The sequence below is a fragment of the Delphinapterus leucas genome, chromosome 20, assembly GCF_059928025.1.
Source record: "Delphinapterus leucas isolate spDelLeu-1000000601 "Yukka" chromosome 20, BTC_Dleu_Yukka2, whole genome shotgun sequence".
NCBI lineage: Eukaryota > Metazoa > Chordata > Mammalia > Artiodactyla > Monodontidae > Delphinapterus > Delphinapterus leucas.
Window position 1 is genome coordinate 8,336,667 of NC_143148.1, and position 25,123 is coordinate 8,361,789.

The 25,123-nt window shown below is 51.1% G+C and overlaps 1 protein-coding gene across 5 annotated transcripts in view; it reads left to right on the forward strand.

Moving 5' to 3' along the window:
* LIG1 (DNA ligase 1) overlaps positions 1-25,123 on the forward strand; it is a 41,674-nt gene that overhangs the window by 6,587 nt on the left and 9,964 nt on the right. For 3 of the 5 annotated variants that reach the window (XM_022585215.3, XM_089902633.1, XM_089902631.1), the window contains exons 2-17: positions 3,096-3,166; positions 5,672-5,761; positions 8,203-8,341; positions 9,484-9,610; positions 11,382-11,492; positions 13,199-13,306; positions 14,367-14,483; positions 14,687-14,762; positions 17,583-17,663; positions 17,955-18,011; positions 18,805-18,977; positions 21,861-22,027; positions 22,449-22,525; positions 23,381-23,472; positions 23,706-23,805; positions 24,826-24,911. In XM_022585215.3, coding sequence (XP_022440923.1) covers positions 3,150-3,166; positions 5,672-5,761; positions 8,203-8,341; positions 9,484-9,610; positions 11,382-11,492; positions 13,199-13,306; positions 14,367-14,483; positions 14,687-14,762; positions 17,583-17,663; positions 17,955-18,011; positions 18,805-18,977; positions 21,861-22,027; positions 22,449-22,525; positions 23,381-23,472; positions 23,706-23,805; positions 24,826-24,911 — 1,618 coding nt within the window. In that variant the 5' untranslated portion in view covers positions 3,096-3,149. Of the gene's footprint in view, positions 1-1,546; positions 2,063-3,095; positions 3,167-5,671; positions 5,762-8,202; positions 8,342-9,483; positions 9,611-11,381; positions 11,493-13,198; positions 13,307-14,366; positions 14,484-14,686; positions 14,763-17,582; positions 17,664-17,954; positions 18,012-18,804; positions 18,978-21,860; positions 22,028-22,448; positions 22,526-23,380; positions 23,473-23,705; positions 23,806-24,825; positions 24,912-25,123 lie in introns of those variants that run through there. The other 2 variants (XM_022585213.3, XM_089902632.1) reach the window with 2 other exon arrangements.

Here is a 25,123-nt window from a genome sequence, read left to right on the forward strand (position 1 = left end):
ATCCCCCGTTTGCTGCTCACGAGCTCTGTGATTCAGGACAAGTGATTTAACCTTTCTGTGCCTCACTTTTCTCATTGGTGACATGGGGATAACAGTTGGAAGTGCTTGAGTGGGTGGTTGGGTAGTGTGGGGTCACATTATCGTTGGTACAGTTGTTATCTCAACAGCCCCCAGATCTAGGGCCACCTTCATCTCCCTCGATCCCAATATGGAGGGACCCCTTCCTTTCTCACCCTCAGAATGTTAGTGGTTAAGGACACGGACTCTGGAGCCAGACATCTGGCTTTGGATCCTGGCTCTGCGACTCATTAGGCTGTGTGACCTTGAGCAGGTTACTCGACCTCTCTGTGCTTCTGTCACCTCATTTGTAAAATCAGGACAATGATGAATTGTAATAGCTTTTGCATGAATTAATTCATATAAAGTTTTGAAAGAGTGCCTACCGCCCACTAAGCACCCCAGTTCATAAGAAGTTGATTCTTTCACAGAAAAAATAATTCAGTGAAAAAAAAATCCAGGGTTTCCCTAGATATGGTGGAAATTGCCAGGGTGGTATGAAGAATGTCTGAAGGTTGGGAAATAATTTTTGGAGGAGGTGGGAGTGAACCAGGCACAGCCTCATGGCTCCAAAGCCCCATATCTGTTTGGAAAGTTAAACTGAATGTAATCTGGGGACCACGGGGTGGATGCAATAAGTGTGATGAGAGAAGTACTAATTAACCACCGTGAGAGGCCAGGAGAGTGAGCTGCTCTTCCAGCAGGTGCCCCCGGGAGGCTTCCTGGCAGCCTATCAGCTCAGAGCTGGGCCAAAGGGGACTGGCCCTGGGTGGGGGGGCAGGGCCTCACCAGAGGGAAGAGCCAGTGGGGGGCTGAGAAAGAGAATTAGAAAAGTTATCTGGGGCTTAGATTTACTATTTAAAAAAAAAGTCGAACAGGTAATAAATATGTATGGTTCAAAATAAAATCAGGACAGAGGTACACAGTGACCAGTTCGGCTCACAGCCCGTCACCTTGTTGGCCCCAGCCACTTCTGTTGCTTTCTTTTTTTTTTTTTTAACATCTTTATTGGGGTATAATTGCTTTACAATGGTGTGTTAGTTTCTGCTTTATAACAAAGTGAATCAGTTATACATATACATATGTTCCCATATGTCTTCCCTCTTGCGTCTCCCTCCCTCCCACCCTCCCTGTTGCTTTCTTGGTTATCTTTCCAGAGTTTCTGATTGGCTGAAATAAGCAGTACTAACGAATATGTATATTCTTATTTTCCCTTGTCTTGCAAAATCAATAGCATATTATATCCACTGTTCTGCCTCCTTTATTATTTATTGTTATTAGTTAAAATGTTACTAGATCTAGGCCTTCTTTCTATAGCAGTAATAGTGCCTTCATTCTGTTTTGTTTTTTACTTTGAAATAATTAGAGACTCACAGGAAGTTGTAAAAATAGTACACCCATCTTGCCCCAGAGGTGACATCATTTTTTTTTTTTAATTTATTTTTAACTTTATTTTTGGCTGCGTTGGGTCTTCATTGCTGCACGCGGGCTTTCTCTAGTTGTGGCGAGCGGGGGCTACTCTTTGTTGCAGTGCGCAGGCTTCTCATTGCAGTGGCTTCTCTTGTTGTAGAGCACAGGCTCTAGGCGCATGGGCTTCAGTAGTTGTGGCTTGTGGGCTCAGTAGTTGTGATGCACGGGCTTAGTTGCTCCGTGGCATGTGGGATCTTCCCAGACCAGGGCTCAAACCTGTGTCCCCTGAATTGGCAGGCGGATTCTTAACCGCTGCACCACAGGGAAGCCCGTGACATCTTATATTAGTGTAATCCAGTATTAAAACCAGGAAATTAGCCTTGGACAGTACTGTTAGCTGGATTCTAGCCCTTGTTCAGTTTTTACATGCGCTCCTGTGTGTGTGTGACTGTCTCTGTCTATGCAGTTTGATCCCATGCAGAGATCTGTGGACGCACCGCAATTGAGATACAGAACAGTGCCGTCTCCCCAGAGGAACTCCCTGTGCTACCTGCCCCTTCATAGCCCCCGCCCCCTGGCAATTGCTCATCTCCATGTGAGTTTTGTCCTTTGGAGAGTGTCATGTAAATGGAATCATCCAGTCCGCACCCTTTTGAGATTGGTGTGCCCCCCACGAGGGTGTTAACAGTATACCTTAGAAACAGCTCAACAGCTGATTTATTTAGCCCTGTGGGTATGATTTAATGAACTGCCATGTCTCACAGCCATTGTAGCATATTATATAATCAATGCAAAAATTTTTTTCACTAACCTGAAAATTTAGCTAAAAAAGAAACCCAACTGAACAAAACCTTTTGGTCTTCAGTATGTCATTGTATTAGACAAAAAGCAGGCTCCATACGGTAAAGGAAGCGCCTGTTCTCTGACTCAGACCTCTTTTCTTCACTAATAAATCTCACCAGCAAATCATTCTGGTCTGTAAAAACTAGAGTTTCTTCTTGATGGGGACACTCGTGTTTCTGATTTTGTGGGGGCTTTTTCTTTCTGAAAAGAAGTGTCAATGTAAACAATTGAGAAACGATCTATAATGGGAATAGAAAAAAAAGAGTTTTATTCGAGCCAAACGGAGGACTATAGTTCAGGAGACAGCCTCTCAGTTCTGAGCAACTGCTCCAGAGAAGCATGGTTTTCAGCACAGTTTTATATCTTGTTAGAACAAAGAACGTACATCAAACACGACCGGGAGTACATTCCTTCAAGGTGTCAAAAAGAGGAAAAAAAAAGATTAGCATGCAGACACAGTGAGTCAGTATGGCCGTGGCACCTGGGAAGGGAACCTTGTCCTTGAAGGGCTACTAGCCCGGCTGTCATAGGAAGGGAGACATCTATCCCTATCTTCAGAGTGGACGTTCTTTATTTCTGGTAAATGCATTCTCTTCTTTAGTTGGTTAAAGCAGCTGCACGTTGTACGTTTGACAGGCCATATGATGGGCTGTTCAGTGAGTGTCAAGTTCAAGCCAGGTGATGTAGATTTCAGGGTGATTTCCCCAAACCTCAATGTGTGAAAGTTTCTGTCTTGATCCCCGCACAATCAGCATCCTCACCAAGTATTTGGATGTCTACTTTAGGAACTGCCCACTGGAGAAGAGGAGGACAGGGGAGGGGAGGATTCTGACGCCATCATGCAGCGAAGTATTATGTAAGTACCCTCCCCACACCCCTGCCACCGGCTTACATACTCCAAGTTCTCCCCTCCCCTCTCTGACTCTGCGCCTTATCTTAGAAGAACTCGGGTTAGTCTTCACGTAGGGATTTCCAGGAGTTGAGCAGTACGGAAAGTGGGAAAGGGGATCGGAAAAATGGGTAGTGTAGTAACCAAAATTTTTAGTTGCAAAGTTCAGAGACCCTGACCCCTGATTCTCAATTAGGGGCAGTTTTGTCCCCCAGGGAACAACAGACATTTTTGGTTGTCACCACCTGGGGGGAGAGGGAATTTCCTACTAGCATCTAGTGGATAAAGGCCAGGCAGGCTGCTAAACATCCTACAATGCCCCGGGTAGCCCTCCACAATGAAGACTGATCTGGCCTGAAATGCCCGTAATGCCCGGCTTGAGGAACCTGGTACTCAGTCAGGCTGGCTTCAGGAAAAACAGAAAAGGAATTCTTTGGCTTGTGTAGTGGAAACTTGGCTTTTTAAAAAATTAATTAATTAATTAATTAATTTTTGGCTGTGTTGGGTCTTCGTTTCTGTGCGAGGGCTTTCTCCAGTTGCAGTGAGCGGGGACCACTCCTCATCGCGGTGCATAGGCCTCTCACTGTCACGGCCTCTCTTGTTGCGGAGCACAGGCTCCAGACGCGCAGGCTCAGTAGTTGTGGCTCACGGGCCTAGTTGCTCTGCGGCATGTGGGATCCTCCGGGACCAGTGCTTAAACCCGTGTCCCTTGCATTGGCAGGCAGATTCTCAACCACTGCGCCACCAGGGAAGCCCGAAACTTGGCTTTAATAGTCAGATGCAGTTGTCCAGACTTTCTCACTGGGACTCTGTCTCCATCGTTCAGCTCTGCTTTCTTGGATGTTGTATCACTCTGGCAGGCTGTCTTCCTTAGGCTTTTAGTATCCTAGAGTCAGCAATCCCGGTGGAAAGAGGTGGTCTCTCTCCCAGCTGTCACAACAATATCTAGAGTTAAGTTTCATTGGCCCACCTTGGGCCACATGCCGGTCCCTGAGCCAGCCACTGTCGTAGCCCCAGGGATGCAGGGCCTTGAGTGGCCAGGCCCAGGGCCTGTGCCCTGGTTGTGGGTGAAAGGGCAGACCCACGCGAACCATAGGGACTGAGAGAATGTGGGGGAACGGGCATCACAAGAGGAACGTGGAGGGCTATTCCCAGAAGGAGGGGATGGATTCTAGACAGATCCAGACCTGGATGTCACCCACAGAGACCTGGGAGTTGGTGGCTTACACAGATCCTATGCTGCATTTTTCTCAGGTGATGAGAAATCTGGGAACAGTCTCTCCTGGGATGACAGCACTTTTGATTGCTTTCTGTCACCTTGCTTTATTTTATTTTTAAATTTTTTCCTTTTTTGGCCGTGCCATGTGGCATGTGGGATCTTAGTTCCCTGACCAGGGATCAAACCCATGCCCCCTGCATTGGGAGTGCAGAATGTTAACCACTGGACCATCAAGGACGTCCCTATTTTATTTTTTAAAGATTAAGTAAACTTTTAATTTTGGAATTATTTTAGACGTACCAGGAAGTTGTAAAGTTGTACCGAGAGTCCCTGTACACCCTTCACCCGGTTTCCGTTGTTGACACTTTACATCACTGTGGTCCATTGGTCACAAAAAGGAACCAACAGGGATACATTCCTTTTAACTAAGCTCCAGACTTCATTTGCATTTCACCAGTTTATCTGTTAATGTCCTTTTCTGTTCCAGGATCTGATTTGGAGCCATGTTGCATTTAGCTGTCATGCCTCTTCTGGGTGACAGTTTCTCAGGCTTTCTTTGTCATGACACCTGTAGCCTTACCCCCGGTTTGGTTTGTCCGACATTCTCATAATTAGCCTGGGGTTTTGGGCACTGAGGTGAGGTGCCCTCTCGTTGCCTCATATTGGGGGTGCACGACGTCCCCAAGACATCATAGGCAATGTTAACCTTCCTCGCTTGGCCAGGTCCCTGCGCCGTCAAGCCCCTGTTTTTCCCCTCTCAGTATTCTGCTCTCTGGGGCAAGCCACTCAGCCTCATCAGGCTCAGGGAGAGGGGAGGGCACATTTATCTTTTTCAGAGCACGTAACGCCTTTGGACATTTTATATTTACCTATTTGCTAATGTCTGCCTACCCCACTAGAGTGTCAGCCCCTCCAGGGCAGGGGCATATGTGTCTGGGTCATTGCCCTGCCCCTAGCTTCCAAGGACAGGCCTTGGCACATAGTAAGTGCATAGTTAATCCCTGTGGAATGGAAATCGGGATGTGTCCTGTCTCAGGTGAGTGGCAAGTTGGGGCAGAAAAATAAGCAGAACGTTGCCTCCTCCATCTGATAAGCCTCAGTTTTCCTTATTGGTCTAAGGGGGTTGTTTGAAGTCTTCTGTTGCGTCCTGGGACGGGGACGGGCATCGGAAGCTGTGGAATGTGGTGTGTGTTAGAGGGGTTATTGGTTCTGTTATCATTCACTTTTCCGCACCCCACCCTCTGCTCCTCCAGGTCATTTTTCCAGCCCAAGAAAGAGGGCAAAGTGAAGAAGCCAGAGAAGGAGATATCCAACAGCACCAGAGAAACAGAGTCCCCTCCAAAGTACGTTCTGGGGCTGGGATGTGGTGAATCTGTTCCTTTTATCAGGCAGGACCTGGCTCAGAATATCTCAGGGCCCCACAGGGAAATTTTTGACTCCGGTAACTGGACAAGCCAAGGGTAGGGTCATCTTCAGGCACAGCTGGATCCAGGGCCTCAGAGTTGTCTTCAGCGCTCCGTCCCAGTGTCTTGACTTCATTCTGGAGCAGACTGCATGAGGCAGAGACCCTGCCACTGGCCGCATCTAAATAGAAGAGAACAATGTTCTTTCCTCCAGCGTCCTTGTCACAGATTCTCGGGAAGACCCTGCCCCTGGACCGGTCAGCTTTCCAAAGCATGCACTCAGGGTAGATTTAGCTCACGTCCCCAGTTTGGGAACCTGGGCAAGTAACTTCACTTCCTGTACCCCAGTTTCCTCACGGGTAGCAGGGTATCATGATCTATATCAGGCTTTCTGTGTGGATTTGATGCATTAACACACTAACGACTTATAGAACAGTGCCTGGTTCATAAAAGACGCTCAGTAAGTGGTAAGAATGAGGTCATAATTTATCAACACTCTCGACTTTTAGATCTGCCCCTTTTGTGTTTGCACTGCTATATATACACACTTATTGTGTGTGGTTTTATTTTCTGTGACATGTTTTAATGTCTTGAAAAATAGAGATCATACTGCGTATATGGTTCCTGAACTTGCTTTCTTCAGTGACAGTATGACTTAGAGATCTTTTCCACTCCTGAACACAAAGGACCCTCGGATCCCTTTTACCTTCTGCTTTGTGTTCCGTTTTATGGATGTGCTGTAGAAATTATTTAACGTCCCCCTACCGATGGGTATTTAGGTTGTTTCCACTTTTGGGCTGAAACAATCCATGCTGCAATTTAGTCTGTATGTGTGACTTCTTGAGCACACGTGCAGATTTTTTTTTCTAGCATAGATAGCCACATGTGGAATTACACATGGTAATTATTAATACATCAGCTCAGAAGTAGGTAAATAAAAATTTGAAGTGCTTCCAGTTTTACTCTCCAGAGAAACTACTATTACCAATCTGAGGTATATCCTTCCATACCTTTTTTCTATGCATAAAAACATACGTGCGCCTAATACAGTTAGTTATGACACATAGTAGGTGCTCAATAGATAACTGCTGAATGAATAAGTGTTTCTTACACTTATATATTGGATGGCAGGGACTCTCATTTTGGTCACTGTTATATCTCAAGTAGCTGGCACATGCCTGACATACAACAGATAATAATACACATTTTAAATTTATTTTTAAATAGGAAAAGCGGGATTATTCTGTATGCAAGTTGCAGGTACATATGGGCAAACATGTATCTTTTACATTCATGGAATCATACTGCATAGATTCATTTAGTCAACAAATATCTACTGAGAATCTACTATGTTCCGGGCACCTAGACTCTGTGGGCTTAGCAGTGAATAAAATCAGCAGCAACTCCTCTCACAGATTTGACAGTCTGCTTTCTCTCCCCACAAAAAAATGTCTTAGAGCCACACACTTCATCTAAACTCACTTTATTCTCTTTAATGTTCCATGACAAGAGCGTGCCGTCATTGACCTAAGTAGGGAGGTGTTTGTGTACATCTTGGTCTTTGTCCAGACTGCGAGCTTTATGAGTGCAGAAACCGGTAGGAATCAGCTGTGTTCTGAGCCCCTTAAGTGACTTCCATCAGCAGCCATATTGGTTGTAGTTTGACGGCCGTGTCTGTGTTCCTCACCAGACTGGGAGTGCCTCAGAGCTGGTGTTAGGGGAGTCGTTGGGCTGCTTTACCAGTAACCAAAGTCATGGTGACTTGGTTAAAGTTAAAATTGCCTCTTTCTCACTTGAAAGATTCTGAGCTGTTTAAGCAGTTTGGGGCAGCTAGGCGACTCTGTACCACTTGGTGGTACTGGGACCCAGGTTCTTTCTCTCCCTCTCTCTCTGCTCTGTCCTGCCTTCACCTGCATTGTCAAAGGGGTCAGCAAGTCGAACTTCTAGGGATAAGAGAGCAGTGAGGACAAGCAGTCAGGAGCAGGTTGCAGGCGTCAACATCCTATTGGTCAGAACTCATCACATGGCCATACCTGGCTGCAGGGGAGGCTGGGAAATGTAGTCCCTACCTAGGGGACTCGGGCCTACATGACTGAAAGAGCGTCTCCAAAGGGATGTTGGAGGCCAGTCTCCGCCCTCAGTAGGGACTTCACGTGCTCCTCAGCATCACCCATCACAGGGTGGGCACACAGGAGGCCTCCAGAGAGCGGGATGGGTGGATGCGTGACTAAGAGTATATGCTGAGGAGGCCTCTAGAAAATGTTCATTGAATGCTTGAAAGGCAAGGAAGGGAATGAAACATAATGAAGGGGCTGGAGAATTTGGGAGTAGCGTCCCCACTCTATCTGCTGGAATAAAACCTCCATTTTCTCATCCTCCAGGGTGGCGCTGAAGGAGCGGAATAGAGTGGTACCTGAGGGCGACTCTCCAGTGAAGAGGCCAGGGAGGAAGACGGCCCGGGTCCTGGGCAGCGAAGGGGAGGACGAGGAGGAGGAAGCCCCCAAGCCCCCCAAAATCCAGGTAGGGCCCCAGCAGCCTGCCCACATTTACCAGAAGAAACCATCATTCCCATTGGCCTTTGGAGCTGAGTGCAGTGGCTGCTCAGGAGAATTCTGGAGATGATGCCCCAGCGGGTGGAGGAGTTGAGTGGTCCTGCCTGGTCTCTGTGCTCCTAACCCCGCCTCTGCCCGGCGGCTGGGCTCGGCTCCCTGGCCTGGGGTGCCTGGGCAGCCTCAGCTGGCACGAGCAGCTCCCGATAGATAGCCCTCGCCTCGTAGGGTGGCCGTGAAGGTGCAGTGAGTCGATTCACATACGGATCAGAGAAGAATGCCTGCTACAGAGGAAGGGCTCGGAAATCCGTCCAGTCTCTCCTGTTGTGGGAGGGCTTTCTACCTTCAAGTGCATCGGCTCACTTGCTCCTCTCATTTAAGTCATTTCATGCCTGTTGGCTGCTCTGAGGATAACGTCTGAAGTGCAGCACTTCTCAGTCTGTCGATGGTGAAGTGAGCTCCTGTCTTCGCCCTGCTCAAACCCCCTGGCGTTGCCAGCTCAGGCCAAAGCTGGTCCTTACAGAGCCTCCAAGGCCCCTCAGAAGCCGCTTCTTCCTTGTCATCTTCGTCTTTTCCTCAGCTAACTCTGCCCCAGGGTGCTTCTATACTGTTGCTTGCCATCCCTAGATGCCCTTGTCCAAGTGAATGCCCACATTCAGCCAGTGGGAAGAGCAGGGCACTCCACTTGCCTTTAGGTGAATGTTATTTGAACCAGTGGACCTGTATATCCTTACATTGCATTGTGTAGACCTGGGGCTTCTGACCACACCTAGATGTAAGGGAGGCTGGGAAGTGTAGTCCTCGGGCTCCTGAGCACACCTAGCTGCAAGGGATCCTGGGAAGTGTAGTTTTTAGTTGGGCTGTATTATGCCTAGCTAAAAATCAAAGATTCTGTTACTTTAGGAAAAAAAGAATTGTTATTGGGGTCCATAATAGGGACAGTCTGGGACCATGAAACTACACAGGATGGTGGAGGGATGGCCCAGGTAAGAGGGGATGAGGCCTAAGTGGGGCTGAGTCCCTCTGTACTCTCAAGTGCTTGGAAAATGACGTAGCTGGGTGCTCCCTCCTTCCTCCTCTCACTCAGGAATTGCTCTTTCTCTCCCCTTCCAGAAGCGTGCTCCAGATTCCCCACAAGTCTCCCCTCCCAGTCCTGGCACACTGCCTGAGAGCAGCCCTTCCCACTCTAGCACCTCTCCCACGGTCGTCTCCCCGTCAGGGATCCCGAAGCGTCGCACGGGTAAGGACCCCCTGGCCTCGCCCTTTCAGTTGCCTGTGTTTGTCCACACTTGGATTTCTGCATCATTCAGCCGTCCTCGTGACAGCTCCGATTTTAGCGTTGTGGTTAAGAGCACGGCTCCACCATCCACTGGCTGTGTGACGTTGGGCAAATGACTTCCCTTCTCTGGGCTTTATCCCTAAAACGACTGATAATTACAGTACCTCCCACCCAGAGATGTTGGGAGGATTAAAAGTGAATACGTGTAAGGGCCTGGAACTGGGCCCAGCCTACAGTAAGCGCTCAGTAAATGCCGGTTATTGTCACTGTGATGTGTGCAGTGCTGGAGGCCACACAGCTCACTGTGGGAGCCCAGGGTAGGGCCCCTGACTCAAGGGAGACTTCTAGAAGAGAGCTTAACCAAGCTGAGCCCTGAGGGACGGAAGAGGAGTGAGCAGGGACTGAGGAGGGGAAAAGGCCTTGGGGGCACTGATGGTAGGTGTGTTGGTGCTCAGAGTGTGGGGTTGGGGACAACGAGCAATGAGACTAGAGAAGGTCCATGGAAAGCCTGTCTGAGGAGCGGCACCTCTGTCGCCAGGGGGGTTGGGAAGATTTTTACACAGGGGAGGGACAGGGGAGAGACCCCCCACATGACGCAGGGTGATGACCTGCTGAGATCCTGAACCGTGGTGATTGAGGAACTAAAATTTTTTTTAAATTTTTATTGGAGTATAATTGATTTACAGTATTGTTAGTTTCTGCTGTACAGCAAAGTGAGTCAGTTATACATATACGTATATTCACCCGTTTTTAGACTCTTTTCCTGCGTAGGTCATTACAGAGTATTGAGTAGAGTTCCCTGTGCTGCACAGTAGAGGAATTGAATTTTTAATGCTACTTTAATTCAATTTAAATCGGAAAGCTAACTCTAGTTTCAATTATTGAAGCCTTGCAATAATTTGATCAACTCGGATATGTGAAGCTACTTTCTCAACGGTAAATTCCATGAAATCTAAACATATCGAGTATTTCTGATGAAAATTTAGTGCCCAATTGAGACGTGCTTTTAAGTGCATCGGATTTTGAAGACTTAGCATAGAAAAAGGAATGTTACTCATTTCTTTTAATATTCAAAACATGTTGGAATCATCATATTTTGGATTTATTGGGTTAAGTAAACGATATTATTCAAACAATTCTCCTGGTTCTTTTTCCTTTTCTCAGTGTAGCCACTAGAAAGTTAAAGATGATGTACGTGGCTCACTGCATATTTCCACGGATGGTGCTGGTATAAGGAAAAATAGTGGTAACGCCGGATGCTAGGGGAGCTCTGGATTGAGGGGGCCCAGAGGAGGTGCCATCTGGCCTGAGTCTTGGAAGATGGGTTAGGGTTGGCTATGATGAGAAAGGGCGGTTGGGAAGTGTTGCAGCCAAGACAGCCCGTGCAAAGGCCTCCAGGTGGGAACAGCACGGCACATGGGGGAATCCCATACACCTCGGCGTCTCTGGGCAATAAGGTGTAATTTGGGGAGCAGGAAGGGTTTGAGGATAGTGTGTGGTGAGAGGTGAGGCAGAGAGGAGGGTGGCTGTTGGCTCCTAAGATGAAGGAACCTGCTCGGGGTCACACAGGCAGGAAGCAGCAGCGGCCTGCACGGGAGCCGTGGCTGTGGGCAGGCGGAGGAGGGCAGGGGCCCAGAGCCTTCTCAGGGCCCCATCATCGCGGGGTCTGAACTCACCGGGGTGGGGCAGGCGGGCCGGCAAGGAGGCCACACTGAGCCCTTTGCCTTCCCAGCCCGGAAGCAGCTTTCCAAACGGACATTTCAGGATGTCCTGCAAGAGCAGGGCAAGGACGAGGACGGAGGAACCAAGAAGAAGAGGAAGGAGGAGGAGGAGGAGGAAGAAGGTAAGGCCCTGGGGTTGGGGACTGACTCTGTGTGTGTGTGTGTGTGTGTGTGTATGTGTGAGAGAGAGAGAGAGAGAGAGAGAGAGAAAGTGTGATCTGGAGGGGCAGGGGCCTGTGGGACTGACTGCATGTGTGTGTGTGTGTGTGTGAGAGAGAGAGAGAGAGAGAGAAAGTGTGATCTGGAGGGGCAGGGGCCTGTGGGACTGACTGCGTGTGTGTGTGTGTGTGTGTGTGTGTGTGTGTGCGCGTGCGCACGCAAGTGTGATCTGGAGGGGCGGGGGCCTGTCTGAGAGGGCAGGCTGTGAGGACCCCACTGATTTGACACCTCTGTCCAAGAATCCACACGAGTCTGTCAGAATCCCACAGCCCCACCCGGGGAATTTTGTCATGAAAACATTCTGGAATACATTCGTTTGGCCATCTTAATTCAGTACGAATTCATATGCAGCTTCTCATTTTTCTCTTCTATTTTTATGTTTCTCATAGGGAATATATTTTCCTCTAAATGGTTTGTTTTTTGTTGTAAATCTTACCAGAAAGCAGAGAGGTTCGCAAACTTCCAGGGCCCATGGTGCCTTAGCAACTTTTTCACGGTGCCTCAAGGCCAATACCTTTACTGTTCGGTTTGTTAAGTCTGAACAACTATTTATTTATGTTCTGGCAACTTGGGCATTTGAGAAAATAATACATATAACGTTGAAAGGAAAAATAATATTTAATTTCACTGTTACATAATCATAATTAGTTACTAATTGTGATGTCTCCTGGGCACTGCACAATTGCTCAGACTTTGGAATCCAGTTGAACACTGCCACTTTCCTTGGTGATTTTTGTGCAGTACTTGGTTTTTATCACACCACCAGTGAGAACCCAGCCTTGCAGAAAGCTAACGTCAGGAATTGCCAGGAATGTGATCTAATACTGACAAGCAAAATACCCTGAGCTAGTAGGTCATACGGTGTCCAGCAGATGTCACCAATTTCCCTTGAAGATGTAAAATGTCCTCCGTGGGAAACACACCCATAAAGACCTGATCCATTGATCATTTGGGGCCTGTACGAGATCATAATAATCGTAGCCTTTGCCACTGTCAATGTGTTTGTTTAATAAAAGGTCCTTATTAGGTTTATCTTTCCCAGGGAAGATCTGAGTTTGGTGGAGATTTGATTTCCAGTTGGCAATTTTTAGTCAGTAACAAATTTTACTATAAATCATGCAGTTTTAGCCATTGCCTGTGTCTGGGGATTTTGGGGGGTGAGGTGGGGCTTCTTTCTACTGAGGCAGATTTTTCCCAAGTTAGTTGATGCAGTTTTTATTATTACCCTGGAGGTGGGTTTTTTTTTTTTTCCAGTCAGCTTAAAAAAACACCTTTATTTTTATCTCTAACAAGTCACTGTTGGCATTTTGAACCCTTTCCAGTTCTATTTTGCAGTGAATAATTCTAAAATAATGGTTTATAAGAAAAGACTGGCCCTCTCTGTTTCTTAGCTGCCCAGGTGAGCATCGGAGTTGGTTTCCCTCAAGGGCCCTGCCTGGTTCAGGGCTGACCAGGAGCGGGCTCTCACACCTCTCGTCACTTCACAGATGTTCAGTCAGCACAGCGAAGAAAAAACGGGGGCAGAGTGTCTTGGGAATCGAAATGCCCTTTGTGGGGAGTGGTCATAGTGACTTTTTGCCATCTGGCTTTTTTTTTAATCGGTCCTCAGAATTAGAGACACCGACAGAAAGCCTCACAGAGCCTGAAGGGGGCAACAAGAAGGAAGCAGAAGAAGGGGACCAGCCCAGGTCACCCCCTGAGCCCCTGAAGACCTCCAGTGAGTTTCTGGTCCTCTTCCTCCCTGAAGCCCCACCTCTCTGGTTTTGGGGGTCAGATGTCTTTGGAGGACAGTTAATTTAAGGCTCAGATGAGATAAGACTTAAATAAGATTCTCCAGTGTGTTGTCTAAATGCAAATTCTAGGGGAAATTATAGGTTCTATTGCTATTATTATTTTTTTTTAAAAATATTTATTTATTTATTTGGCTGCGCTGGGTCTTAGTTGTGGCATGCAGGATCTTCATTGCCGAGTGCAGGATCTTTTAGTTGCGTCATGCAGGATCTAGTTTAGTTCCCTGACCAGGGATCGAACCCAGGTCCCCTGAGTTGGGAGTGCAGAGTCTTAACCACTGGACCATCAGGGAAGTCCGCTATTATTATTTTTATTGTTATTTTTCCTCTGTGCATGTGAGGAAAAAAAGAGCCAGTCATCCTCCAGCAAAATATCTTTCAGAAATTGTAGGCACTGTATGTTATTAATTGAGCAATAATTTAAAAATTTTTTAATTAAAAAAATTTTTTTTGGCCACACCACACGGCATGTGGGATCTTAGTTCCCCAACCAGGGATCGAACCTGCTCCTCCTGCGGTAGAAGTGCAGAATCCTAACCACTGGACCACCAGGGAAGTCCCGAGCAATAATTTTTTTAAGTTAGATAACCAGGGTGAGTTACAAGATTTTAGAGGTTAAAGTTACCCTCCAGGCCATAGAACAGCTCCTGCAGGGAGGTGTCCAGAAGACTCCCATGGCAGAAAGAATGCTGTGGGGATATTTTTAGGATGCAGGATCGTATCTGATTTTCTGCACCTGCAGAAGTGGGAATATTTTCTTCTTATCGTACCGAGATTTTTTTCCCACCATCCGTAAGTCTCCAATCTCAGGCCAGGTGCTAGAATTCCACTAGTTAGTCCTAAAGCATCAGGCCTGAGAGGCTCCAAAATGAAACTATGGAAAGGAAAAGGGCAGAATTGATTATGTCTTCCATCTTCAGGGTCAGAATGACCTTGAGGTTAAAAAAAATAGTTTGCATCACCATCTGACCTCTCTCGCTTTCAAAGCAAAGCCCCCAACAGAAAGTGTTTCAGAGCCCAAGGTGGCCGTGAAGCAGGGACCACAGGAGGACGGCCAGGCTAAGCCTCCCCCCAAAGCTCCCAAGATGCTCAGCAGTTTCTTCTGTGAGTTTCTCCCCCTCACCTTGCAGGGTTGCGCTGGGGAGAGGCGGGTGGATCTTTCTCCAGAGAGTGCGGCCTTCCTGTGGGTTAGAAAGTCTAACTTGGTTAGAAAGTCTAACTCGCCTCTCGCAATGCTGGCTGGAGAGTGGTTGGCAGGCAGGGGCTGTCAGAAGGAGAAAGGACCCATTTCCCTGCTTCATTCCCAGCTCCCCGGAAGCCAGCAATCAAACAAGAAGCAAAAGAAGAGGGACCCAGCGCTCTGAGAAAGGACGAGACCAAGGGGTGAGTCAGGATCTATTGTAGAGATGCCAGCAGATTAAACAGAATAAGGCAGTGAGTCCAAGATCTCTCTGACCTGATTGTAGGTAGGCCTCCGAAAATGAGACCGGTAGTCACCAAACATTCTTTCAGCCTTAAAATTTTGTGATTAGGGTTTAATTATTCTAATAAAAATTTTGGGGGGATTCTTAATGGCAATTTTGTACCCCAGTTGAGACCTGATTACTGAGATTAAATGGCCCCATTTCAGCATGTGACTGCACTGTAGGAACGGCTGGCTCCTTTTCTTGGACGCCTACTGTGTGTCAGATCCGGTGCTAAAGGTTTCTGTTACGCCTTTTTACTTCATCTCTGCAGTAGTCCTGCAGAAGAAGCAGGTATTTTAGCCATTGCACAGACGTTGAGACTAGTAGCCCAGAGAAGTTAGGTCATCTTCCCTGGGTCACACAGGGAGGCGGGGGTAGGGCCAGGCCTGAAACCTGGGTCCACTTGGTTCCTAAGCCTGGCCTCTTTTTCAGCACTGCCCCATCTTGCCTTCTGGGCCTGTGTCCATGCTTAGGTTATTTATAAATAAGTTCCTCTAACAAAATCGTTGTCTGACATGAAGTTTTATGTCCTGATTTTTATTTCATGTGATACTATGATCGTTTTCTGTTTTGTTTTTAATTAATTAATTAACTTATATTTAGTTTTGGCTGCGTTGGGTCTGCGTTGCTGCGTGTGGGCTTTCTCTAGTTGCTGTGAGTGGGGGCTACTCTTCATTGCGGTGTGTGGGCTTCTATTGCGGTGGCTTCTCTTGTTGTGGAGCACAGGCTCTAGGTGCGCGGGCTTCAGTAGTTGTGGCACGCGGGCTCAGTAGTTGTGTCTCATGGGCTCTAGAGCACAGGTTCAGTAGTTGTGGCGCACGGGCTTAGTTGCTTAGCGGCGTGTGGGATCTTCCTGGACCAGGGCTTGAACCCGTGTCCCCTGCGTTGGCAGGCGGATTCTCAGCCCCTGTGCCACCAGGGACGCCCTGCGATGGTTTTGCTTATGCCATATTCCCAGTCTGATTGCTGATGGCTGCCTCCAGGAGACAAACTTTCAGGGCCTCCAATTTCCTTGCTTTTAAAATGGGGACTTATCAGTGGCAAAAACACACTCTTTTATCCACTGTTAACGGTGTGCCAGGCAGCAGGCAGTGTGCCTTCCATATCCTAATGCATCGAAGCCTCACAGCGACTTTGTGCGTCGTTTCTGTTGATATCCCCATTTCACAGGTGAGAAAAGTGAGGCTTGGAGACAGGACAGTATTGTGGAGAGGTTAGAAATCCCAGCTCTACCTTTGTCAGCTGTGCGGCCTTGGCCAAGTGGCTTAGCCTTTCTGGGCCAGTTTCCTCCTGAGGGTTTGGAGCATTTAGACTCGGGCCTGGCCATGCCCAAGCTCAGCAAGCTGTGGCTGCTATTATTATTACGGTTATTGTTATTGTTACTAATTTTGATCGCCTTGCTGAGGTCGCAGACGGGGTGTATGGTGGAGCTGGGATTTGAACCAGGCAGTGCGGCTGTAGAACTTCTTATCCACCGCGCTCTGCCGTCTCTCATTGTAATGATAGGAAGGACCAGGAGGGCTACCACTTACCAAATGCTGAGTCCTTACAGCTCACTGAGCATGCTCCGTCCAGCTCAGCCATCTTCAGCCCTGTCTGTGCATCAGGATCTGCTGAAGAGCCGAAAAAAATCTGAAGTCTTCTCCCTCGCCCTTCTGTCCCCCCACATTCGGTAGAGAAATAGGCCTGAGGCTGGGGAGTCAGTGTTGTTCTAAAAATGCTCCCCACAGAGTGCACCAAGGAGTGGGAACCCTCACCATAATTTCTTCCTTAACCTCATGACAACGTGTCAGGGTAGGGACTCCTGGTGGCTCCATCGTATAGATGGAGACACTGTGGTTCAGAGGGGGAAGCTGCTTCCTCACCACGACACAGCTGGTCAGTGATGGAGCAGGGATTTTAACCCCAATGAGCGTGACTGTGGTGGCTCTATTGGGGTCAGTGTGAGGCATTTCTAGAGGCATGTATAATGTAGAGGTTTAGAACAGTCTCTGGAACTGTGCTGCTTACTAGCTGTGTGACCTCAGGTGAGCTGCTTAACCTCTCTGTGCCCAGTTTCCTTATCTGGATATGGAGGGTAGAAGAGTCCCTGCCTACAGGGCTGATTGCTAGCAGATGTAGTGCTCTTAACACGGTGCCTGGCTCTTTGTGGCACCCAGGGACTGTACCCTCCTCCTGCTGTTCCAGCCAGAGTGTGAGGGAGGGATTGGCCGAGAGGCCGGGGGAGGTCCTTGCCTCTTGGAGTGGACTTTGAAAAGCATTCAGGTCACGCTGCTCCACTCCAGCCACGCTGACTCCTTTTCTTTTCCTCAAACATGCCAGGCGTGTGTCTGCCGCAGGGCCTTTGCACTCACCGTTCCCCCCGCTTGGAATGCTCTTCTCTCTGGTACCCACACTGCTCACTCCTCACATCATTCTGCCCAAACATCTCCTCTGGCCTTCCCCTACCGCCCTCTGAAGTAGCACCTACCATCGTGATTCCTCCCCCTACTTGGTTTTCTAAAATATTTTTTATCTAAAATGATTTATTCACTTACGTTTTTTTGTTTGTCTTTTCCCCCTGACTCTCCCTCTGGAATGTGAGCTCCTGGTTAGCAAACTTGTTTTCAGTCACTTCTGTGCCCTTGTGCCTGGAATAGTACCTGGCACTTAGTAGGTGCTCAATAAATATTAGCGGGAGGAATGACTTCCCTTCGACCCAGGCATCTACCCTACAGTCTCCCTTTTCCCTCCACAGACACCTGGACCCATCCAGCTACAATCCTGCCAAGAACAACTACCATCCCGTCGACGATGCTTGCTGGAAGGTGGGCCAGAGGTGAGGCTCGGCCCTCCCCAGACTGTCCTTCTCCAGTCCCTGGCACTGCGGGAGGCCCTGTCTCCGGAGGCTTCAGTGGGAGAAAACTGGCAAATCTCTCCCCTCCATGTTTTGGGGGGACCATCGGCAGCTCTGAAGGGGACGGAGAGAAAGCCCCAGGCAGTGGCTGGGGGGGGTTGCGTGCATCTGGGGATTTAGCAAGGCTGTCCCCAGGGAGGTGTGGGGAGGAAGGTGGCTGGAGGGGCAGCGTGGGTGTACGCACAGCTCTTGTTTTCTCTTTTCCTCCCGCAGAGTCCCTTACCTGGCTGTGGCCCGGACGTTTGAGAAGATCGAAGAGGTTTCTGCGCGGTAATTAACCAGGCCAGCCTGGCCGGGGCCGCTGGGTGAAGGCCCTTCAGGCTCTGTCTCTCTGGCAGCCTCTGTGCCTCCAGCTGCTTAATCCTTTTAACCTCTCCTCTCTCAGCTTCACCCTGACACACGAGATCACAGGCCACGGGCATGGCCACGAGAGTGGCTGCAGGCCCTCTGGAGGCCCAGGCTCAGGAGGCCCAGCCATCATTTCTGCCTCATTTGTGGGTCAGAGCAAGATGTGAGGGTGAGCCCAGACCCCTGGCATGAGGAAACAGCCCCCGCCTCCTGGTGGCAGGAACGGAGTCTAGCCTAAGTAGTCAGAAGTAGCCGCCACCTGGCTGACATGCCTCGACGTTAGAGGAAATCCAGGTCTTGTTTGTAGCGAGAACCCCATCTCAGTCTGATACTAGCTCTGTGACCTTGGGCAAGTTACACGATCTTTCCACGCCTCCGTTCCTTTGCCTCTAAAATCAAATAATATCTAGCTCAGGGAAGCTGTGAGAGTTCAGGGAGTTAGAGAATGCAGAGAGCTTAACACCAGTGCCTGCACCTAGAAAACAGTCCATATGCGTCAGCTGTTACTTCTCTACAGATGACGGTCAAATGGAATTCCTTTTCCCCCCAGCAGCCTGTGACGGTGCCTGTGGCTCGGGTCACACACCGGGCACTGGTCGTGAGCCCTCTCCTCGTCTCTGTTCCCGGATTCCTTTTATCCTGCCACCGCCGCCCCACATTGGTCCTGAAACGCCAGGTGGTCACACACATCCCCCCGCCCCGTCCCCTCCTGCAGGCTCCGGATGGTGGAGACACTGAGCAACCTCCTGCGCTCCGTGGCGGCCCTGTCACCTGCTGACCTCCTCCCTGTCCTCTACCTCAGCCTCAACCGCCTGGGGCCGCCCCAGCAGGGCCTGGAGCTCGGCATTGGCGATGGCATCCTCCTCAAGGCAGTGGCCCAGGCCACAGGTGAGGGGGACGCTGTGGTGGAAGCCCCAGCGGTGGTGGGGGGAGCTTCGAGGGAGGGAGTGGAGAGGCCGGGAGCACCTGGGAGATGATGGAGGGGGACTGGGAAGGTGGAGAGATGGGGAGAGCGAGGGCAGCGAGCAGGGTGCGGGGGGAAAGCAGGACCAGGTCTGCGCCAAGACCCGGTCAGGGTGGGAGGAGGTGCTGCAGGCCCAGAGCAGGACGGGGGCCGGGACTGAGGGCTGGGGCTTGTGGAGGTAGGAGGGCTTTGACCAGCAGAGTCACGAGAGGAGATGAGGAAAGAGCAGGGTGTGGGCGGGGCCGGCAGCCTCCGAGGGCCGAGCCCTCGGTGCTTAGGAGAGGCTGGCTGGCCATGTGGACAGGGCCTCCTGCCCACCAAGGGCCTGGAATGCTCCGTGTTTATTGTGACGGCGTCGGGGAGCTGTGGAAAGGTCCTGAGCAGGCAAAGGGCAGGGTCAGTTCTGGGCCCGTGTGGAGGATGGACAGGAAACCAGGAGGCCGGGGAGGAAGTGGGGCAGAGGTCCAGGGGAGCCGTGGGCAGCAGAGGAGAGGGCAAGAGAAGGGAGACGGGGCCCAGGAGGGAACTGCCTGTGGGGGTCAGGGATGGAGGAGGTGAGAAGAATACCCCCGGGTCCATCATGATGGACCCGCCACCAGGTCAGGACACCTTGAGGGGCAGGCCGGTCCAGGGGAAGTTACTAAATTCAGCTTGGGACCAACCTGTATCTGTGGGCCACCCAACAATCGAGGAGACGAAGCTCAGGAGATCTGGGTCACAGAGCAGGATCTGGGAGCCCTGAGCTTCGGAAGCCTGGTTATGTGCTGGCCAGTTCTCGTGCCCAGGGAGAGGGTCTCTGGGGAGGAGAGGGGCGGGGCTTTGAGTCACACCTTGCGCAGCACCAGCGCTTAAGGAAGAAGAGGTTTGAGGGTTTCGTGAGATGACAAGGTGCCTGAGGAAGATTGACCAGGAATGGAAGAGAGTCATGGGGTCGTCGGAACCAGAGGAGCTGAGATCAGAACCCTCCCACACGTTCTCTCAAGACACATTTGTTAGGTGCTGACATCACACCAGACCTGCTGCAGACTGTGTCCACTAGGATACTTCCCTCTGCCAGTAACACAAAACCCAGCCACGCTGGCGCAAAGGAAGAAGGATTTCTCCTCCTTACATAGGAGTGGAGAGTAGGTGGCAGCCAGTGCCGCCCGGCCTCGCTGCCAGACGGGACCAAGGGGCCGAGGCCGTTTCCGCCCTTCCGTGTTCATGCTCACACGCGTCTCCTCAGGCCCCCCTCGGCTGCCCGGCCCAAGGGGTGTGGAGAGTTGGTCAGGCGATACCACTTACAGGCACGGGGCCTGGCAACTCGGTCATGTGTCCTCGTGGCTTCCAGATAAACCTTCGGAATATAATTGTTTTGGAAGTGAGTTGGGGTGGATCCAGACACCAGAACCTGCTTTGTATTTTGCGTATCAGCGATGCTATGGAATAGATAAGTGTAGGTCGTTGTCAAAAAAAAAAAAAAATCTCTGGCCAAGCGGCCAGAGATTGAAATGCGTGCTGTTTCCTTGTGAATTGCTTTCCCTCTGTTTCCTTCGTACATGAATTGGGGCATTGTGCTGACCTGATACGTGTGGGTAAGTTGTGTCATCTCTGCATTTCTTCCGGAGTAGAGAGGAGTGACACAAAATGCCTGTCCTGGGAAGGGCCTGTGGTTCTGATAGGTTGAGAACTGCTAGGCAGAGCTGTTGTGATAACTTGCCTCCACCTTCCCAGCCTCCTGCTCTTTTTAAAATGTATTTTATTGCACTAGAGTTGATTTACAATGTTGTGTTAATTTCTGCTGTACAGCAAAGTGACTCAGTTATACATATGTTGGGTTGGCCAAAAAGTTTGTTCGGTTTTAAGTAAAAATAAAAGACACAGTTTTCATTTTCACCAAGAGTTTTATTGAACAATGTATTCACTAACCAAACAAACTTTTTGGCCAACCCAATATATATACATTCACTTTCCTATTCTTTTCCATTATGGTTTATCACAGGATATTGACTATAGTTCCTTGTGCTCTACAGTAGGACCTTGTTGTTTATCCATCCCATATATAATAGTTTGCGTCTGCTAATCCCAAACTCCCACTCCTTCCCTACCCCACCCACTGCCCTTGGCAACCACAAGTCTGTTCTCTGTGTCAGTGAGTCTGTTTCTGTTTCGTAGATAAGTTCATGTGTGTCATATTTTAGATTCCGCGTATAGGTGATATCATATGGTATTTGTCTTTCTCTGTCTGACTTCACCTAGTATGGTAGTCTCTAGCTGCATCCACGTTGCTGCAAAGGGCACTGTTTCGTTCTTTTTATATGGTTGAGTAGTACCCCACTGTATGTATGTGCCACGTCTTTATCCCTTCATCTGTTGATGGACATTTAGGTTGTTTCCATGTTTTAGTTATTGTGACTAGTGCTGCTATGAACATAGGGGTCCAGCCGCCTACTCTTACAGCAAGGGGCGTCCATGGGACCCAGCCTAGACAATAAGTAAGGCCAGAGCACCTCCACTGTATTTAAATTGATGACTTCAAAAGGATAAGGTGACAGAAAACAAGCAAAGGCCCATTGGGCTCTGCCGGAGGATGTTAGTGAGCAACTGGAGGACAGGCAGAGGGTTCCTTGGCCACCTTCTCCGTCTACACTTGCTCCCCTGGTGACCGCATTCCACCCCAAGGCTTTAAGTCCCGTCTACACACTGATGACACCACCCCAGACATCCCCTCTGGTGTAGACGGGTTCATCATCTAGGCCGCCTGGAGCCGGGAGCCGTGTGGCCACACCTCTCCTTGCCCTCAGCACCCTCTCTCTCTGCCCCCCAAGGCCGGCAGCTCGAGTCGGTCCGGGCCGAGGCGGCCGAGAAGGGCGACGTGGGGCTGGTGGCTGAGAGCAGCCGCAGCACCCAGAGGCTCATGCTGCCCCCGCCCGCCCTCACCGCCTCCGGCGTCTTCACCAAGTTCCGGGACATCGCGCAGCTGGCCGGCAGCGCTGTGAGTGGGCAGGCGGCTCACCCCCTTTCCAGACCCTTTTCCCCTGGGGACCCAAAAGGCTCTGGTTAGACTGTTCAGGGCTGGATCGCCTTGGTCCTGCTTGTGGGATCAGAGCTTCCTTTCCTTCTGCTGCTCTCAAGACCGAGGGAACCTCTTCCTGAGAGTCTAGCCCTGATCTAGTGCAGGCCGTGGGACACGGCTCCATAAACATGTGCTGAGCAAAGCTAGGGTGGGAGGTAAGAAGACAGCGAGCTTTTCACCACGCTGTGAGCACGTGGCCGTGGAATGGGGGAGCGAGGAGGGTGATGGGGGGCAGGTATTCCAAGGGTGGCAGCTCCCCAGGCAGCATGGTTGGCGGGAGGTGTGGTCCCCTCCCCTCCCTTCACCCCAGGCACTGACTGCCCTTCCCCCATATCTTCAGTCCACAGCCAAGAAGATGGACGTCATCAAAGGCCTCTTTGTGGCCTGCCGCCACTCAGAAGCACGATTCATCGCCAGGTGAGTATGGGGGCCTGTGAGGGTGGGGAGAGGTGAAGGTGGAGAAGGACTGGCAGCTGTATCACTGCTAGTGCCCCGACCGCCCTTGGATGAGAACAGCGTGAGAGAGGAGCCTGGGCCCTGAGGGGGCGGGGTGGGAACATAGGTTTCCTTTCACAGCCGGCTCCTCTTCTCAGTAGCACTGTCTGGAGAAGGGTGGGAGCTCGTGGGTGAAGAGTGCCACGTTTGATTAGTGATGTCTGCCTTGGCCTGAGTGGGGACGGTAAGCAAGGTAGCCAAGTGGTAGCCATCCTTGAAGTAGTTGTCCGACATAGTCGTTGGAGTGTTTCTTGGGTACCCTGCCCCATGCCACGTGCTTTCTTCCTCCCTGCAGCTCTTGGAGGTGGGCCCTGTTAGCCTCACCCCAGTTTACAGAAGGGGAGTTGGAGGCACAGGGAGGTGAAGCTTCCTGCCTGAGGTTGCTGGCTCAAAGCAAGGCATGTGGCGGGGACAGGTTCCTGACCATCACACTCTGGCACCCCTGGGGCAGGCTGCCTTCCAGTTCCAGGCGCAGCTCCCACCTTCCCCGAGCCACTCCAGTTTCTCAGAGGGCAGCTGAGGAGAGAGGCAGAGACACCTGCAAGGCCCCTAGTTCTGTCCGCAGGCGCTGCCAGCAGTCACGGTGGTTACTGGCCGGCCTGTTTCCTCCTCTGTTAAGCGGGGCTGTGTGATCTCAGGTCACTTCCGGCTCTGGTTGCTCTGGTTTTGAGGAGAGGGTCGAGGTTGGGGAGACTGGAGGAGAGAGGAGCAAGGGGTAGAGGGCGGGGTCGGACAGATACAGACAAGCCCACTCCCCGTTACCTGCTGTCTCCCCAGAGCCCTGAGTGGACGGCTGCGCCTCGGGCTGGCAGAGCAGTCAGTGCTGGCGGCCCTCGCCCAGGCTGTGAGCCTCACCCCGCCAGGTCAAGGTGAGCCCCCGTGGCCGGCCCCGTGCCCACCACTCGAGTTAACCTGGCTGCCCTTCTCCTTGTCAGAAGTCCATGCCCACGCCCACCCCTACACGTGGTTCCCACCTCCCACTGCCACTCCAGGCTTCTCTCCCCTGCGGACACCATCCCCGGCGCCACCACCCACCGTGGACTCGGGTGGCTGAGCAGGGTTGGGCCCATCCCAAAGCCTCTTCTGCTGGGGCTTGTCTTAGAATTCCCCCCAGCCGTGGTGGATGCTGGGAAGGGCAAGACAGCAGAGGCCAGAAAGACATGGCTGGAGGAGCAAGGCATGATCCTGAAGCAGACGTTCTGGTGAGTTCCAGGGGCCCTGGGCAGAGCGAGGGGGGTGGGGGGAGCCAGAGGGGGGTGGTGGGAAGGGCCCGAGGGGTCATGGGTGAAGTGGGAGGGGCCAGCAGCCAGCAAGCATCCGTGACCATCACAGGGCTAGTGACAGAGCACTGGGTGGTGATCCAGACGAGTCTGGTGCTGGGCACAGGGATGATGACAAAGATCGGGAAGATGGCCAACAGTGAAGGGTCAGTGACACAGGGACAGGGAGAGATGCAGACACAGAGAAGAGGAGGAGGTATCAAGAGGTTTTCAAGTTCCAAACAGGACTGCGCATGTGGAAAGGCCACGAGAGCCCCAGATGGGGGCTAGTGACTGACGCACAGTGAGAGGTCTTGACAGTCACGGAGAGGACGTCTGTGGAGTGATGGTGAGGGCTCCAGAGAGAGCCACATGGAGGGACCTGGCTAGCTACCGACCCAGGGCTGGCCACAGCGGGATGGTGACAGCCCAGATGGAGTGTCAGCGGCAGGAGGGCAAACGAGCCATTCCACAAATGCCCACGGGGCACCTGCTCTGGGCCAGGCCCCTTGGGTGCTGGGTACACAAGACAGACAAGCCCTGCAGAGCTTCTGGGGCCAGGGCGGCAGCCTTAACTCTGCCCCTGCGTGGGCACCTACAGACTGTCGCTCTCAGGCCTGCCCAGGCTAGTTAAATCAGAATCTTTGCAAGTGGAGGCTGGCCTTGAAGAAACACTTTTTTGAACACATCCTTGAATGGCTGTGACATGTAGCCCAGGTAGAGAATCGCTCATCTCATGATGACAGACTGGGGAGCAATGGCAGGCCCGGCTCGAGGGAGACAGAGTCAGAGTGATATATAGTGACACTGAGGGAGGACTGCGACAGAAACAGGGCGACAAGGGGAGTCGGGGATAGGCAGGAGTAGGCCCTGGGGCCAGGTGGCAGGCAGAGGTGGATCTTGCAGCCAGAGAGCAGAGTTCTAGAAACACATGCCCCACCTTGTTCTCGCCCCCCACCCCAGCGAGGTGCCCGACCTGGACCGGATTGTCCCCGTGTTGCTGGAGCACGGTGTGGAGCGGCTCCCAGAGCACTGCACGCTGAGCCCAGGTACCAGCCCCACGGGCCCCTCTGGAGTCGGTCTATAGCCTCACCCTGGGCCCCAGGCGCTGGGCTGGCCGCCTTCCGGCTCCGCTCCCTCCACCTGGCCTTGGCTTCTGCCCTCCAGGGCGGCCATGGGAGGGCCCGCTGCCCAGAGCGCACCCGTCTCAGAAGCCGCAGGACCCTCTCCTCCAAAGTCAGTCCTGTCCCCTGTGCCAAAA